Source organism: Lichenostomus cassidix, chromosome 6 (assembly GCF_008360975.1).
Source record: "Lichenostomus cassidix isolate B80296 chromosome 6, HeHo_3.0, whole genome shotgun sequence".
Lineage (NCBI taxonomy): Eukaryota > Metazoa > Chordata > Aves > Passeriformes > Meliphagidae > Lichenostomus > Lichenostomus cassidix.
In genome coordinates this window covers 16157843-16173702 of record NC_139487.1, presented here as the reverse complement: position 1 = coordinate 16173702, position 15860 = coordinate 16157843, and the positions used below count along the sequence as shown (strand labels likewise).

General features: G+C 36.2%; 1 protein-coding gene across 3 annotated transcripts in view; it reads right to left on the bottom strand.

The window, feature by feature from the left end:
- Positions 1-15860, bottom strand: part of HTR7 (5-hydroxytryptamine receptor 7) — a 33390-nt gene that overhangs the window by 4469 nt on the left and 13061 nt on the right. The window contains exons 2-3 of one of the 3 annotated variants that reach the window (XM_085065261.1): positions 5631-6377; positions 244-5059 (exon numbers count right to left, since the gene is read on the bottom strand). In XM_085065261.1, the coding sequence (XP_084921387.1) occupies positions 5005-5059; positions 5631-6377 (802 nt within the window). In that variant the 3' untranslated portion in view covers positions 244-5004. Of the gene's footprint in view, positions 1-243; positions 5060-5630; positions 6378-15860 lie in introns of those variants that run through there. The other 2 variants (XM_085065263.1, XM_085065262.1) reach the window with 2 other exon arrangements.

The window sequence follows — 15860 nt, the reverse complement described above, 5'->3', positions numbered from 1 at the left end:
ACATCTGTGAGATTACAAGACAGGGTTTCAGGGCATCCCTCTCCAGTCTTGCAGCAAGGTACTCTTTTGTCTTGTGTGGCCTCCCTGTTGAAACCATGGAATTATTCATATCTTTAAATGTATCAGGAGCAGGCACTTTTACAGACAACCCTGCATTATCACTTATTTCAAAAATGTTATTACATGAAAACACATCCTGGCAAAAAAAATGATCCAAATTAAAGGAAGACAGGTAGTTATATCCAAGTTCAAAAATAGATGTAAGGGAAAGGCAAAGATTTTTTTAAATGCTATGTTTTAGCTAATTTTAGATGGTTTTAAAAGCCAGAATAAAATTCTGGACTTTATTTCATTTGCTAGGGAATGTTGTTTTTCTGGGCTGACAGGAGATTATTTCAGAAAGAGAATATTAGTCTTAAAAAAAATTGTCATTTTGTAGCATTAATGCATAATTGAACTTCTGGGGTTTTTTTCTTATAGTGACAAGTGAAACGTGTTTAGTGTGATTTTCACATGCCGCACTTACTGCTTTCTTCGAAGACAGAAATAAAACTTATGGATTTGTCAGTTTTTGCAACTATTATTGGGAAGTAAATGTTCATTTATTATGCCTAATTTATATATTTTCCTTGCAACCATCTTCGGGATTTGACTAAGGAATAGATTTGACTAAGGAATCCCTGTTGTTTTAACACAGACCTGTTTAATTTAGCCAAGAATGCAAAGTTTTCTGAGTCAATAGTGAGTTTATCCAGATGCATTCCTCTATATTTTTCCATGCTTTAATAAACAGATTTTTCAAAAGGGCCGAACTAAGTGTACATCAGTGGTTTGCTTTCTCTTATCTGGCGAAAGGTAAAAACAAGTATACAGTAAACACAATTTTCTGGAACTAGCAAGACCACACAACTACTGAATTAATGAAATATTGTTGCTTTTGATGGAGTAGATAGAAAACTAAAACCAAAATATTTATTCAGTCTGGTATGTTGGTTTATAAAACTGTATGATCTCTTCTGGAAACTTTGATGCATTTGTGTGCATTTTTTTCTGAAGTAACTTGACTAGCTGTATGCAAAAGATCACATATGACAGAAATTATATTTTCAATCAGTGAGGTCACAAAGTTACACAAATCATCAAAATATTATCTTCTACAATCACCATATATTCATATCTTCTAGAAATAGCTCAGTGGGGTTTTTTTTTGCTTGCAGCAGTGAGAAATGGGTCTGGGAATCATAAGCATCTTTTCAATTTTCAGCAAATAAAAGCCATTCTGTCATTTTGGAAATATCACTATGTGAGAAGGGATTCGGCAAAACAGCAAAGCAGCTGAATAGTGAATGGGGGGAATGACAGACCCAATTGGCAAAATGTTTAGACAGTGGATAAAGAAAATATAATTCACTTCCGACTCATGCTGAACCCATTCTTTAGTGGCAATAACTGCTTAAGAGATTTAAAACAGTGACGAGGGACCTAAGTTTGTATTACTAGTGAATTGTAAATATTGCTCTTCTGATCCAGGGTTTCTGAGGCTATTTTTAAATTTATTTGCTTGAGCCCTTCTCTTAAAAAAAAAAAAAAAAACTAGTGCTAACAATCCCTGCCTCCTCACCATTTGAAATAAGAGGTGTCTTCTATTCCAGGTTATTCATAATTTTGCACATTAAAACCATAACCCAAGTCTCATAATTTTCTCCCTTCCCTCTCTGTGTCTTCCTGAGAAACTTTTTAAAAGACAAGAACTAGTTCTTAAGCAAACTATGAAGAGGATTTGAGACATTATCCTTGCACATTTTCTGAGAATATTATAATTTAAATATTTTTTTTACTGAAAGATAAGAAAAATAATATGAAAAGTTAACAGCTAGGGGAAAGCAAGAAAACCAATGGCATTGCTTCCAACACCCTCCTGTTCTGTAACTACGGCATCTTGGTCAGTAATCCAAAAATTTAACTCAGTAATGTTTTTCTAGTAATGTGGTGTCTGGAGCAGTGACTGCCTGGAAATCTGTTTTCTTGTCATGAAGGAGGGGAGAGGGAGTGAGTGGATTTTGTCTGGATTATTTATAGTATTAATTTGATAAATAATTCCCTTATTTATGTCTCAATGCAATAGATTTATTTCCCACTGTTTGATACTTCCTTCTGCTAGGTGGTGCTAGCTCTGAACAGAGCATGAAAGCCATTGTTTTTCTTTATATGAAACTGAAATGTGTAGCAATAGGTACATAATAATAAAACATTATCTTCAAGTCACATGTTTTACTACTCTGCTGTTTCTTTTACTACCCAGTAAGATTCTTACTAAACAGAGGAGTTTGTCAAGTGCCAATAATGTGCTCCAGTATTAGATGTACAGGCTGGTAGGTGGTGGGAGCTGGAGAAAGTGTTAAGAATGAGGTTTCTTCCACAGACAGTCTCCCTCTAAAAAGCAATGCTAAGCAAGTAGGGGGAGTAAAATTTTCACTTCCTCTCTCTTCACTTAGGCAGTATTACGATGGCCTGCCTGTGCTCTGGCTGGTTCCTGGAGTCTTTTATTACCATTTTTTTCACCCCATCTATGTGATTCACCCTTCTGGCTTCCCTCCAGAAACACGTGTAGGAACACACAGAGCAAGAATGCAGTCTCTTCTTAGTTTGACAAAAGCACATGTTGACATACACTTCTCATTCACCCATTCTTATGTTACTCCCTTGTCAGATGTGTAGTGAATTAACTAAGTTAAAAAAAAAAAAAAAGTTAATGCCGCAGTTAGATATTGGGATGCAGTTCTGTTTATTTATTTATCTTTTTAAAAAGTGAAATGTTCTGTTCAAAAACCCAAACAATTATTTCCTTATTCTTCTTATCTAGGACTCTTTCCATTACAATTCTGTCTGAAAACTTTCTCTTCTCTTGACGTTCTTTCTCTGTGTACTTGGGCAATGGGACATTCTTCTAATCTTCTCAACTTCTTTACTATTCCCCTCAAATAAAGCTCCATCTAACAACACCTTCCATTTGTCTGTATTTTGGTTTGGGTGTATGAAGAAACTTTGTAGTAGTTTAGTTCTGACTTTTTTCTTTTGTTTTTCTTTTCTTTTCAAACACATCCAGAGATGAAATATGAATGTTTATCTCCAAAACCTTCAAGGATTGGTACACCAAAACAACTCTTATTCCTTCCTGGGCTCTCATTACCTGAAACAGATGGTAGAGCAAAGCTGGAGTTCTGCAGGATGTTTTCCCAAAGGAACTCAATTGCCTTTAATGACAGCTGGGCAAATGTCAATTTCTGACTCACAAGACACATATTTCATTTTAAAAAATAGGACAAATCTTATTTGGAGGAAACACAGCTTCTCAGACTTTCCTGAAGAATATTTTATTTCCTGAAGAATAAAAATGTTGAAACTTCTGTCCAGAATTCTAAAATCACCTTCAGAGATTTATAGTCCCACTTGTAGTCTTCACAGTTACATCTATTTTTATATTCCCATGTATATCCTTACATAGAAAAAAAACTTACAGAAGGCCTTGAAAACTTCTCACTTATGCTGAAGACAAACAAAAAAAAAAAGCTACTCTGATAGGTAACAAAGAAACAACAATAATTTCATGTTGAATATGGAAAATATGCTTGAGTTAACATGAGCTCTATTTTGTACTCCTGAGCTTGTGGATATTCTGGACGCAAATATCTTCTTATCCTTGTGTATAATATTGGATATTTAAATGATTAAAAGAAATAGGACTGCTCCGAATCAATTTGAAACTTCTTCATAAAACTGCTTTGAGTCTGGGATACAACCTCTTACTTTTACAAAACTGTGATCCTTTTCTGAAAATGAGGCCCAAATGTACTTCCTTCTGCAGTGTATGAATTCATCTGAAATGACTTAAGCATGTCTCACTACACACAGCTCAGCACATCAACCCAGCTCTTGCCCATCTGCCTCTCAGAGGCTCGAGTGTTTGCAATTGTGTCTGTGTGCTTGGAACAAGGGAGCTGGCACAGACCTCTCACCACTTAGCCCAAATTAACATCACTGAACTCATTGAAGTCATTTTGGCTTCATACTTGAGAAAGCGAGGACAGAAGTTAGCCTAAAGTGTGATTTGCTGCTGAGGCAATGTGATAATGAACATGGCTCCTCACTGATGGCCCCATATCTGAAAAAGCAGACCAAGCTCTGAAGCAGTCTTTGTCCACTAATGTACCCTAGCCCTCTGCTTCAGCTGGAACGTGGTGTGCACTGCAACCTGGGGCCAAAGAGCTCATCTTGATCTTATGAGTTGTTTTATTATTATTTTAAGTTATTATAATAGTATCTTGCACAATCAGTGCATGTTATATTAATACATTACTTGTAATATATTAATATAACATATATATTTATAGTTAGTTTTTAAAACAAAAATAGTGTTATAATATTTGGCCCTGCTCCACTGAGGGAAGAGATTTGTTGCTAAAGTCAGGAGAAGTAGGATCACATACTTGGACAAACTGCAGCAGTGGTAGAAAAAGCTAGAACCAGAAAAAGTAAATTATTTTTATTCTTACACAGGGCAAAGCTTTAAATCACTTTAAGCACAAGTGATGATTAAAATCAGTTTGTAAGAATAAAGTCCAGATGTCTCTGAAGTCATAAGGTCTTATGTTTATTTTTTTCCATACTGACTTCAGAGGAGAAAGAAATCCCAAAAAGTAGAAGAGCTTTCAAATAGACAGTAAATTAACTACTGAAGTAGAACAAGGGCTAGCCATACATCAACAGAAATGACTTGAGCACAGACAGTCTTCATCCAGATTAGAGAAGGACTCAGCTGAGAAAGCCAAGAGAATTAAAGAATGAAGACATGAACAAAGACCAGACAGATCCTGAAATAAACTGTAACTAGACACATTTGTTATGTTAGAAATGCAGTACAAGATTACCTGGTGTGGTTAGCACAGCAGCACTGCAGCTGACTGTGCTGCATGCAGCAGGAGATGCTGGTCCATCTGACTTTACTCAGACTCTTATAATCACATTGGAAGTGTAACATATTCTTTCAGTGCCAGAGTTGCTGTGCAAAGGCAATATTAAATTTCACAACATAGCTCATTTCCAGGCAATCCAGTAAATTAATGTTTAAGGAACATATGGGGTTTTATAATAAAGAATATTTATAAGCAATAGAAGTTCTTTGATCCAGCTTCTTCTTAAATGGTTTATTTTTGTAATAAAAAAGTGGAAAGAAATTAACTTTTCACCATTTTCAGGTCTTTATTAGAGCAAAGAATCTCTAGGACACAAAATGCATCCAACATTCAGACCTAAAAAACATTTTTGGGACAAACAAATGGGCTAGGCCAACTTTGCCTTTTCCTCACTAACAACTCAAAGATCCTGCACCACATTTCACTGTCCTCATTTCTTATACTTCTCTTACACCCAAATCTTTTAGATGGTGGTCTTGTTTTTCCAGGTTGATTAGGACTGGTGGGCTCTAACTTGCTCCATTCCAGTTTCTTGATGACTGCATTAACAGTCCTCAAGAAGCCTGGTTCTTCCTATAGCTCATCTTTTGAATCTGTGGGGTAAAAGCTAACATGATAAAACAACAAATTATCACAGTAGAGGATGAGTGCCCTTACAGAACAAATTCTGGCTTTTCTGCAAGCTTCAGAGCCTCGTGCATCCCCGCGGCTGAGAGTTTGCGGTTGATATTCCTGTATCTGCACTGCAGCAGGTTGCGATAGGTTGTCCTCAGGTCCCGATTGAAGAAGGCATAGATAAAAGGGTTAATGAGAGAGTTTGCATAGCCCAACCACAGAAATGTTCTCTCCACCCAGAGTGGGATACAGCTGCACGCTGTACCACAGATGAAGGGCCTGGCAGTGGAGAGGAGGAAAAAGGGCAGCCAGCAGACAGTGAAAGCCCCGACAATAATCCCTAGGGTGGTGGCAGCTTTCTGTTCTCTTTTAAAGATGGAAATATTTTTCTTGTCGTGCTTTAGGAGTCGTGAAAAGTTAGCACATTCTTCAGCTTCCTTGTGCAGTTTTACGACTCCATTCACAGAAATCCCATCCATTTCTTCCAGACGGGGAAAACCAGTAAACTTGTGTTTAGCAGCACTCCTCCTGGCAGCTTTGTATATCTGATAGTACATGAAAAGCATCACTGACATTGGAATGTAAAATGCAACTGCTGTGGAGTAAATGGTGTAGCCAAAGTCTTGACTGATGAGACAAACCTTTTCGTCATTCACGTTCTGAGCCCAGCCAAAGAGAGGGGGTATGGTGATGGAGGCAGATAAAAGCCACACACACAGGATCATTTTGGCCATACACTTCCCATTCTGCCTTACAGGGTACGTGAGAGGTCTTGTTATTCCCAGGTACCTGGAAGGATAATGTAGAGTTACTACAGAGGGGAGGGGTTAGCTGTTAAAAGTTATTTCACGTAATCCGCCCTAAACTAAAATCTTTGGCTAAGTTTTCTGTTTGATCTTTTTCAATCCTCTCTTTGCCTGTATTTCTAACTTGTAAATTCATGTGTATTTCATGTTAAAATTTATAGTGTTAGTATTCTGTATAAAAGGTCTTTTATTCCAAAAGGAAATCTCCCATTGGCCATAACTGGCTGTGATTTTTATGAATTTGTTCAATCTTCAGGCACATAAAACCTATTTCAGCTTTTAAGGAAAATCTGAAACATTAATTTTTTTTTGCTAACTTATAAAATCTTGGCGTATAGAAGAATGCTCATTCTACAAAGCCTATTAATGATTGTTAAAACAAGCAAGCATTTATCTTGACTCTTCTTATGTATTCAACAGTTACAAATCCCTGCCACTCAGCTGAGATGTGAGTTGTCTTTCTTACCTTCATGTTTCAGACAGGAATAACAAACAGCAAACTTATACCAAGAGTAGATTATTTTAGTACTAAAATCATTCTTTTTATCACCACTTAATTAGAAACAAACTGTGTTTTTTAAGTGTCAAACTTGTACCAAACAAATAAAAATCTATCATAGTTCAAGAGGACCTGGGGAAGAAAACACAGTTTTACAGACAAGAAAAATGTTTATAATGGGTCCATTTTTTCTAGAAAAAAGAAATTAAATCTGTTGACAACTTTTATATTTCCTAACGTGTGGTACTTTTAAATATGTATCTTTTTCTAATTACAATAGTATTACTATGGCTCTATTTGGCTGGATAACAATATCCTAAGTTTGAATTTGCTCTCAACTTTAGTAGATTTGTGTATTTCCTCTCTAACCATGGGAATTTTCTCTTGGATGGAATCAGATGCCTTCATTTAGACCCAATATTCTTTGTTTCAATTTTAGTTTCTGCTCAATTGGAACTTACCTATGAGGTACTGTTAACTTCCCAAATTGTTCCTTTTCACTTCCTCCAAAAGAATTTTGAGAAAATCAGTGTGACTTGCTTTGTTACTTGTAAAAGAAATTTTTTCAAATCTAGTTTCAGAATAATGTTTTGGTTTCAAGAGCTACCAGGGTTTATTTATACAGTGAAGGTTCTGGAGGGTTACAAACAAGAATTATAGTAATGTGACTAAAGATATTTTTGGGGGGCATGTTTTCTCAGCCAATTCACTTAGCACATTAAATATGAGATTTGCATGGCTCTGTGGAATGCTGCATTGTTGATTTTACTGCCGTGCAGTAAATTATGGCCAGGGCTCATGCTTTATACAAGCACCCAGGTATGCTGCAGCTATGGAAGTAAAAGAAACATCATGTAATGATCTGTTCTGATGAGTACCAACAATCCTCCTCAACTGTGTCATTGGTTTTATATTGATGTTATGACAAGTGTTACACAAAGGACAGACTGCCCTATTGTGCCCTATTCTGGACAAGTAAATTACAGCAGGTCAGTATTTTGCCAGTGAATCTGTGCCAGGAGGGGCCATGAGCTAAGAACTGTTGTTGGGATTGTCTAGGATCAGAGCAGTGAGATCCATGGTCCATGCTGTTAAAGAGGGCTGCTCCTTGCTCCCCTCACCACCAGCATTAGAAAAGAGTCACTGGCCCAGCTCCAGCAGCCATGGGCATCCTGCAGAAACCACAGAGATTTCTGTTTACAGCACCATGGCCAAAACCATTTTCACTCCCAAGGACCCAAGGTGCTCCAAGATACAGACGAGCAGAGTTAATGCAGTGAAATTTCAGTTTAACTACCTAAAGGATACATCACACTGCTTTAAGCAATGCAACTGCAGGAAGGGTGAGTTATCAGCTGCAGTATTTCTGGGACAAGTGTGGCCCAGCCTTAAAATTTGTCTAATAGCACAATTTAGGTACAAAACAGTTAAACATATCCTTTGTGCACAAAGATTTCTTGTCACTTATGATGTGTTGTTTAAAAAAAAAATCCTTAAAAAGTTGGCCTACCTTCCTGAAGTGTGCACTTTTCTAGCTATTACCCAATTGGTCACTAAAAATAATACACTTTTGAGGTGAACTTTATTATGTAGCTAAAAAAGTTAAGCTGGATTTCTGTAAAAATCAGATCTATGGGCTGCGTGCTCTGAGTGCCTACTGATGCATTCTCATGCACCAGAATGTAACAAAAAGAATTCGTGAAAGCATAAGTATACTGAAAAGGATTAAAATTCATTAGTTTTACCCTGGCACCACTTTTTTTGGAGTGTATCTTTTTTCCAGAAATGCTATTTGAAATTAAAATGCATTAATTAACATAAAAATACACCAGCATCCTTTCTGCCTGATTCATTTTGCTAAATGTAGTATGCTGGGGGAAAGAAGTCAGCAGGCACAAATGAAGGAATGTTATCTTTTAAAGTCTATGCATGAAATCCATTACCCTTGAAAACTCATTTGCAGAGTCAAAATAATGTAAATCGCTACTGTTGTCTTAATATACTAGAGAGTGTTCAGGGCTTAATTGATTCATTAACTTAAAAGATATTGTGTCAAATTCAGTGCAAAAATGCTTTGTAATTCTTAATCTTTAATAAAAGATACTAAAGGTAAATCAGCTGAACTTAACATATCCAAGAATAAGTAACACCCTGAGGTCTTATTACTGGGAAAGAATGAAGTCAGAGTCCCTAAAAAGCCTATTTAATGTAATTCAGCTATCCCCCACATGAAAGAAGTGTCTCAGACTTGTTATTCTGAGATTTCACATGCCACAGATGTTCATTTTGATCTCGGTGGAGGAGAAACTGTGCCTCAGTTCTCACTTGTAAAAGAAGGGCAATGCTATTTTGTATCCTTCGTGCTCTGAATTTCTTGACTCCATGGTTCTGCTAGACAGGGCATCTCTCCATGTCACACCCAGCACAGTGAGGTCTGCATCTGGGTTATTCCCCAAAGGCAGAGTACTGCAGATGAACAGTTTGTTTCTTCTAAAGTGGTCATGGCATTTTCCATTCAGCACTGCCTGATGCTGTATGCTGTATGCTGTATGCTGTATGCACTGAAGTGCAGGATGCTGTACCTGGTGGGTAACCCTGCAAGGGGCACAACACACAGCAGTCACATCCTGCTGCCATTCCAAGGATGCTGGGTGTGTGGAGAACAGTGACAAGGAAGAATCTAGCACTAGTGTCTAATGGATACAACAAAAAAGGATGATGGAAACCTTTTTTCTACTGCATCACATAGGTGGAAAGCAGACCCTTGCTTGAAGAGCTCAAAGTAAAAACCAGAGATAAAAAAAGTAGTAAATAGTGAAGGGCAGAGTAAACTTTTGAATGAATGTGTATAAACACATGAGCACATCGCTATTCTGGGTTGGTTTGTTACAATTTCTTCAGTGTCTTTTCGTCCACGCTGGGGATTCAGAAACTGGTTTCTTTGCTGCAGTCCCATTCAGATGTGAGGCACACATAGTGTGCCCAGCTCTGGGGAGGAAAAATTACCCCATCCTCTTTCTGGAGCTCTGCTCAAACCAAGGAGGGGAGAGGGTGAAGAACTCCCTCCTTTCATCAGCCATTGTACACAATTGCCATTCGCCACACTCACACAATGAGCACCAACAATGGACAAGGTAAATGAGTAAATCCTTTCCTCTTGCTTAATAAAAATCTGATTCTCTGTGACATAGAATTCTTTCCCAGTATCTCTAAATGGTTAGCATGTAATGACAAGAAATTATCACAGGCAATTTAATGTAAGACAATTATAACTGTATAAGTCTGCTCCTGAGATTATTCAGTTTGTGGGATTTTTCATTCTGGCTTTTCTGGTACTGATGCATTACAATGGCCACACAGAAAAATTTTTATCCTACAGGGTTACAAAAGTCTCTGTTGTCACTTGAACTGTAGATCACACAGGCAGATGAGTCTGGTTCTCACACCTTTTGAAATATCCAGAAAACAACCTGAGACTTAACAGCTACATTGATTTCAACAATAGAAAGAAAATAGTAACAGAATGGTCCAGTTTGTGATCACGTGTCCTAAATCTTTCTTTATAACTTCCATTATATGGCTAGAAGATAAAAAGTGAAAGGACTTGTCTGTTGCTGTGAGCAAAGTCATGGAGCAATAGAAAATCTTACAGCTAAAAGAATTAAAATAATCTTGAAGCTTCCTGCCCAATTCAATAATAAATTAAATGCACCATGACATCAGCTTCACTTATGCAACTTTTGTACCACACACGTAATTCCCTTGTCTCTGGTCTCCATGTATTTTACAGGCAGATAAAATTCCATTCTATTTAGTCCACATTTGTCTCTCAGAATTCCCTGACTTTATCTAACAGATTCCAGAATTAGATCTTTCACTGTCTGACTATGCTTTTATGAAGCAGATTGGATTACTATGGAATAAAACTAGAAACATTATACTGGAAATTATACAGATGTGCATTACAGCTACTTCTGACAGGAATCACAATATATTGTTTTGTTATCAGTTACCATTTGATTAGGAGTTTTACTTAATATGAGGTTCTTTCAGTTCTTCTGCTTTTGCATTTTAAGAGCCATAAAACTGCATTATTCCAAAAACACAACAATGCTTACTCTTTTGCTTCTCTCTTTCTCTAGCACAGAATCCTTCAGTCTTCAATACATATCTCCATGCACAGATTTCTTTGCAAACCCAGTTATAGAATCACATCCTGTAGTTCACCTGCAATAATAACTTATTCTGAAGAATGATGCTGATCTGCTGATTTTTCTTCATTGGCTATGATTCTCTCATCATCTTTCATAATTTTTTTCTGTTTGGTTCAGCTCAACTTTAAGAGACATTTCAAAATAATAGGAGCAAAATGCCATTCTTAAAAGCTATGCAGCATTCAAAAATATTGTCCCTAGTATAGTGATCAACCTAGATATTATTTTCCCTTTCCTTCAAATGTAAATGTAACACTGTGAAAGAAATACCAAATCTATTCTTTCTGTTATGGCTACGTCAAAACACCTAGCAGAAACTGTTCTCTTTTCAAAGATGATGTGTTTACACAATGCAAGAGATGCTCTGTCCCTCAGACTTCCTTTAAAATAGAAAAAGGTATACAAACATAAAAAATTATCAGGGAAAGAGTGTTCCCATCACATACTTAAGTAATTGAGACAGAATTAAAAGAACAGAAACATAGAAAGACCTAAGGGGTGAGACATGAGCATTGCAGTGCACAGCTATGGTGTTATAACGTGACAATTACCTTGTTAATTATTGTACAACAGAACTTTGCCTTTCTGAAATACAGGCTGGCCTCGTAATCACATCATGATCACAAGCAGTTTATTGCCTGGGAAAAGGAGGATACTTCAGAGGCAGTAAAATACTTTTCTCCTTAGCAGAAATTATCAAAAGTTACTAATTTAATGCTTATAGGAAACCTTTCATAACTTTTTAATTGAGTCCCTTTAAAACCTAAACATAAAATATCATTCAATGGTAGAGTGAGAGGCCAGAAGTAACAAAATCAAACCACTGCTCAGTGGAGAGGAAAAGACTGTTTGACTAGTTCTGTGCTCTCTCTAGTAAAATGTTGCATCTTTCCTATGCTGTGAATTAGTACACAGCTCATAAAAAGTCTTAGCACAGTGGTCAGCTTCCACATATTAAATGCTAGAAATCCTAGAAAGCTCTGCTTGATCCTTCTCAGTTGATGGTGAATATACAAATACGGAAGATCTTAAATGTATGTTTTGATATCTATTTTTCTAATTGTTTATGCTTCACATTTCATAAAATTTCAACACTATTCTTATCATTGAAACAGTGATATGTTAATTTTGGTATTTGGAAGAATGAGAATGAAATACTTGTTTTGCTTTCAGTAAGGTTAACAATTTACATTATTCCCCTTTTTGTTCTCAATTAAATGTATTTCTTAATTCTCTTTATAATAGGATGACATTTATTCCCACTGTTATAGTGGGTACATATTGAATTTGTTCTACATAGTAAATGTTCTGACTTGATTTTTCTTTTTCTCAAAAATCATTGTAAGGGTTTATTTTTGATGAACTTGAAGAAGTGTAGGCTTTCCTGGCAGTGGGGGAGGATTAAGTCAATCAAAATTAAATATCTATTCATGCTAAAGGAATGTAATTTGCATAGTGGAAGGTTGCTTTCTCCTCGCTTACATTTCTTTTAATTTCTCTGTGCTTCCATGGACTTTCTTCCTCTCATGTTGTATAACTCTACAGCTTCATATTTTTCGTATTTATTTCAGCTTATTTTTCATTCTTTTGTTTCACTCATTTTCATTTCACCTTCTTGCTATCTTATTTCACTTTCTCTATTAGCTCTCTGCTTTTCCTTCTTCATCTTTGTCTACTAATCTGAGCTCCCATCCCATAGACAGGGAGATGCATTGTGTTCTCATTCTAAGAAATACATAACAACCCTTCTGCTAGAATACGTGCAACATTTTCCATTCAACTTCTATTATCTTACTAGTAATTCTGAAACTATATTCCTCTTTACTTTCAGACCTTGAAAAATTTCTTTCAACTGCCCTCACCCTTTGCCTTTCATTTTCACCCTGCATGACTGTCAAAGCATTTATCACCTGTCACATCTTGTTCTCAGCTTCTTGACAAACCAGTTCAGTAACCTTTCATTTTCCACTGCAAATCATACATTTTTGGAAAGAAGGGTTCCAACATGTAGTTGCTGATGTTTACCTTTCAACACTTCCTGAATGTTAGATAATACATATTTCCTACCCAATATTTTGCAATTACCCTTATAAATATTCTGAATTATAGACTCAATGTTCTTATTAACTCTCTTTGAAGAAAACAGTCCATGTATATTTTCCTTTTTCCACCATCACCAGAGACATTAAGGTAAGAGATATAAGGGAGATGAATTTCTGCTCATTTAATCCTTCACCAGATAGAAACCAGAGGCATTTGAAAACTGAAAAGATTTTGGACACAAATTATTTAGAATTAAGTTGCATTCTGTAATGAAGGACTTACTATTTTTTTTTTTTCAAAACATCTGAATTCCAACTTTGTGGGTTTCATCATTAGTTTCCTGTATACAAGTGTGGTTTGCTTACTGAGTGCAATAGGATTAATTATCTACAGAGCTCAAAAGTGCTTCTCACCCCACTTCTTGATAGATAATCTGTAACACTTCAAAAGCTCTCCAAATCTGGGCAAGTCACACATAGGGAAAACATTTTTCTTTTCACTGTTCAACAGTGTGGAAGGTTGAGGGAAAATTAAAAAAAAATTCATGCTTTTCTAAAAGAAAATGTACAACTGTGTCAGGGACATACTACGCAGTTCTGCCTTTTCACACACACACACACACACACCCTCTCAGATTTGTAAGCTCCTTTATTTAGCACAGATCTGGAGGGGGATTTGGGTGGTTTTTTGGTTTTTTGTTTGTTTGTTTGCTTGCTTGTTTGTTTTGTTTTGGTTGGGTGTTTTGGGTTTTTTTTGTAGAAGAAGTATGAGTCAAAATGCTTTCCCTATATTTTTCTCTTTTTTTTAAATTAAAAATTAAATTAAAATACAGAATAAAGCATAATTTTCAATACATATTGCTACAATTTTAGGAATATTCCCTAGAGAAAGACTTCTCAGTTTTTTTTAAGAAATATCCACTTTACTAAAAAATTCTTCATGGAATTCATTGTAGTATACACTCAAACTGCTTCACAAGTGCAGAAGCTTGTGAATACAGCTTCATACCCTGTGATGTAATCCACAGTAGTTGTTAAGTCATTTTATCAATCAAGGAGAAAAAGGAAAACCAAAACATCTTCCAAGACGGTAATTTGTTGCTATATCAAATAAGGGGATTTATATCAGAAAACTATTAAACTTCACATTTCAACTTATTCCACGTTAAAACCCTTTTTATTATCCCAAAACATTGTAGACCCATAGAGATAAATGCAGTGCATTTGCATCATGTCAACTGTTAACAGAGTATCTAATTACATGTAGGTTGATGTCTGTCTTACGTATTTTTTCATCTTTATGTGTATGCTGGAGCATTTCTTTTTATTAAGTTATTAAAACATGCCTTGCCTCTTTTTGAGAGGCTAGAGAAGATATTTTACCTTCTGATACTATCTGGGTGACTAAGATAGGAAAAACTCTATTTTAGAAAAATAATTAAAGGAGAATCACATCCTTGTTTATTTCTGTCTGATTATGATGCAATGTTCATTTGTGATTGAACATGCAGAAAAATAGTTCAGGTTGGAAAAAAGCTGGGAAAGAGGTTTTATCTCATATAGCCTTTTGTATGTTAGAGGAGAGCTGGATAATTCTGAAAAGGGCAAATGAATCTGAGTAAATGACGTGGCATGACTGGAGGGAGGTGGTGCTGTCAGTGATCTCAAGAAGCAGCAGAGACCTGGAGCATGAATGCACACAGTCCAAAAGCCACTGTGGAAGGATGAGGCTTGACTTGAAATATTGTTTAATAGTGTTACATGGGACTTATTCTCCCCTCTAAACAAAGATGTGCTTTCTTGAAGCACCAGCTCAGATGAAATCCCTAGCCTTTTAAACAGAGGCAGTTTCTGAACAAACAAAAACAGAAAAATGGAAGAGAATATGCTTTGCAGAGTGGAACTAGAAAATCCTCATTTTCCTTTTGTGTTCTCATCTCAACCCTCTTGTCCCTCACACACAGGGCTATTGTCAAAGAATGTGTGTAGGCTCAATTTCAGAGCTGTGAAATACTGTCTTTTATTTTTTAAAAAAGAAAACTCTCATCAGACTGCCATAAAGCAGAAATGGCTAAGGTGATTTTCTCCAACTTCACTACATGAGTCATACTTGGATTGGCACTAAACATCAGCTTAAAAGGAATTATTTTGAAGGTTATAATAGTGTTTCGAAATGAAAGCCTCCCACAACTTTAACTAGAAAATCATGACTGATGTCTTTAGTACAATTAAATTAAACATTTCAGAAATTTCCATAGTATAAGTGATGAATGAAATGAAAAATCACAGCCCACTGAACTGATAATACCACTGTACTAAAACAAAGTACCCTCAGGGAATAGCTATTTAAATGTTCTGATATTTATGTCCCTTCTCTTCCTTCCTTGAATACAAACAGTTTAAACATAATATGTCCAGACAAAGCACTTAAGGAACAATCCCCTCCAGAATACTTCTTCTCTCCTCCCCCTTCTTTCTTTTCCTCTCTCTGAAGAGACAGGAAAAATGCTGGAAAGACCTGGTCCAAAGTCTCCTCTTTGCTTCTTCATGCCAGTAATTTTTTCAAGATCCCTAAGGAATGCCTTTACAGTCATTATGGATGAATCTCAGTACAGACCTAACCTACCTGGACATTTTTGCCTTTGTCCGTAGTTGTATTGACCTGAAGGCAGATCTGAATTTTTTTTTAAATAACACAAAAGTTTTGCTGT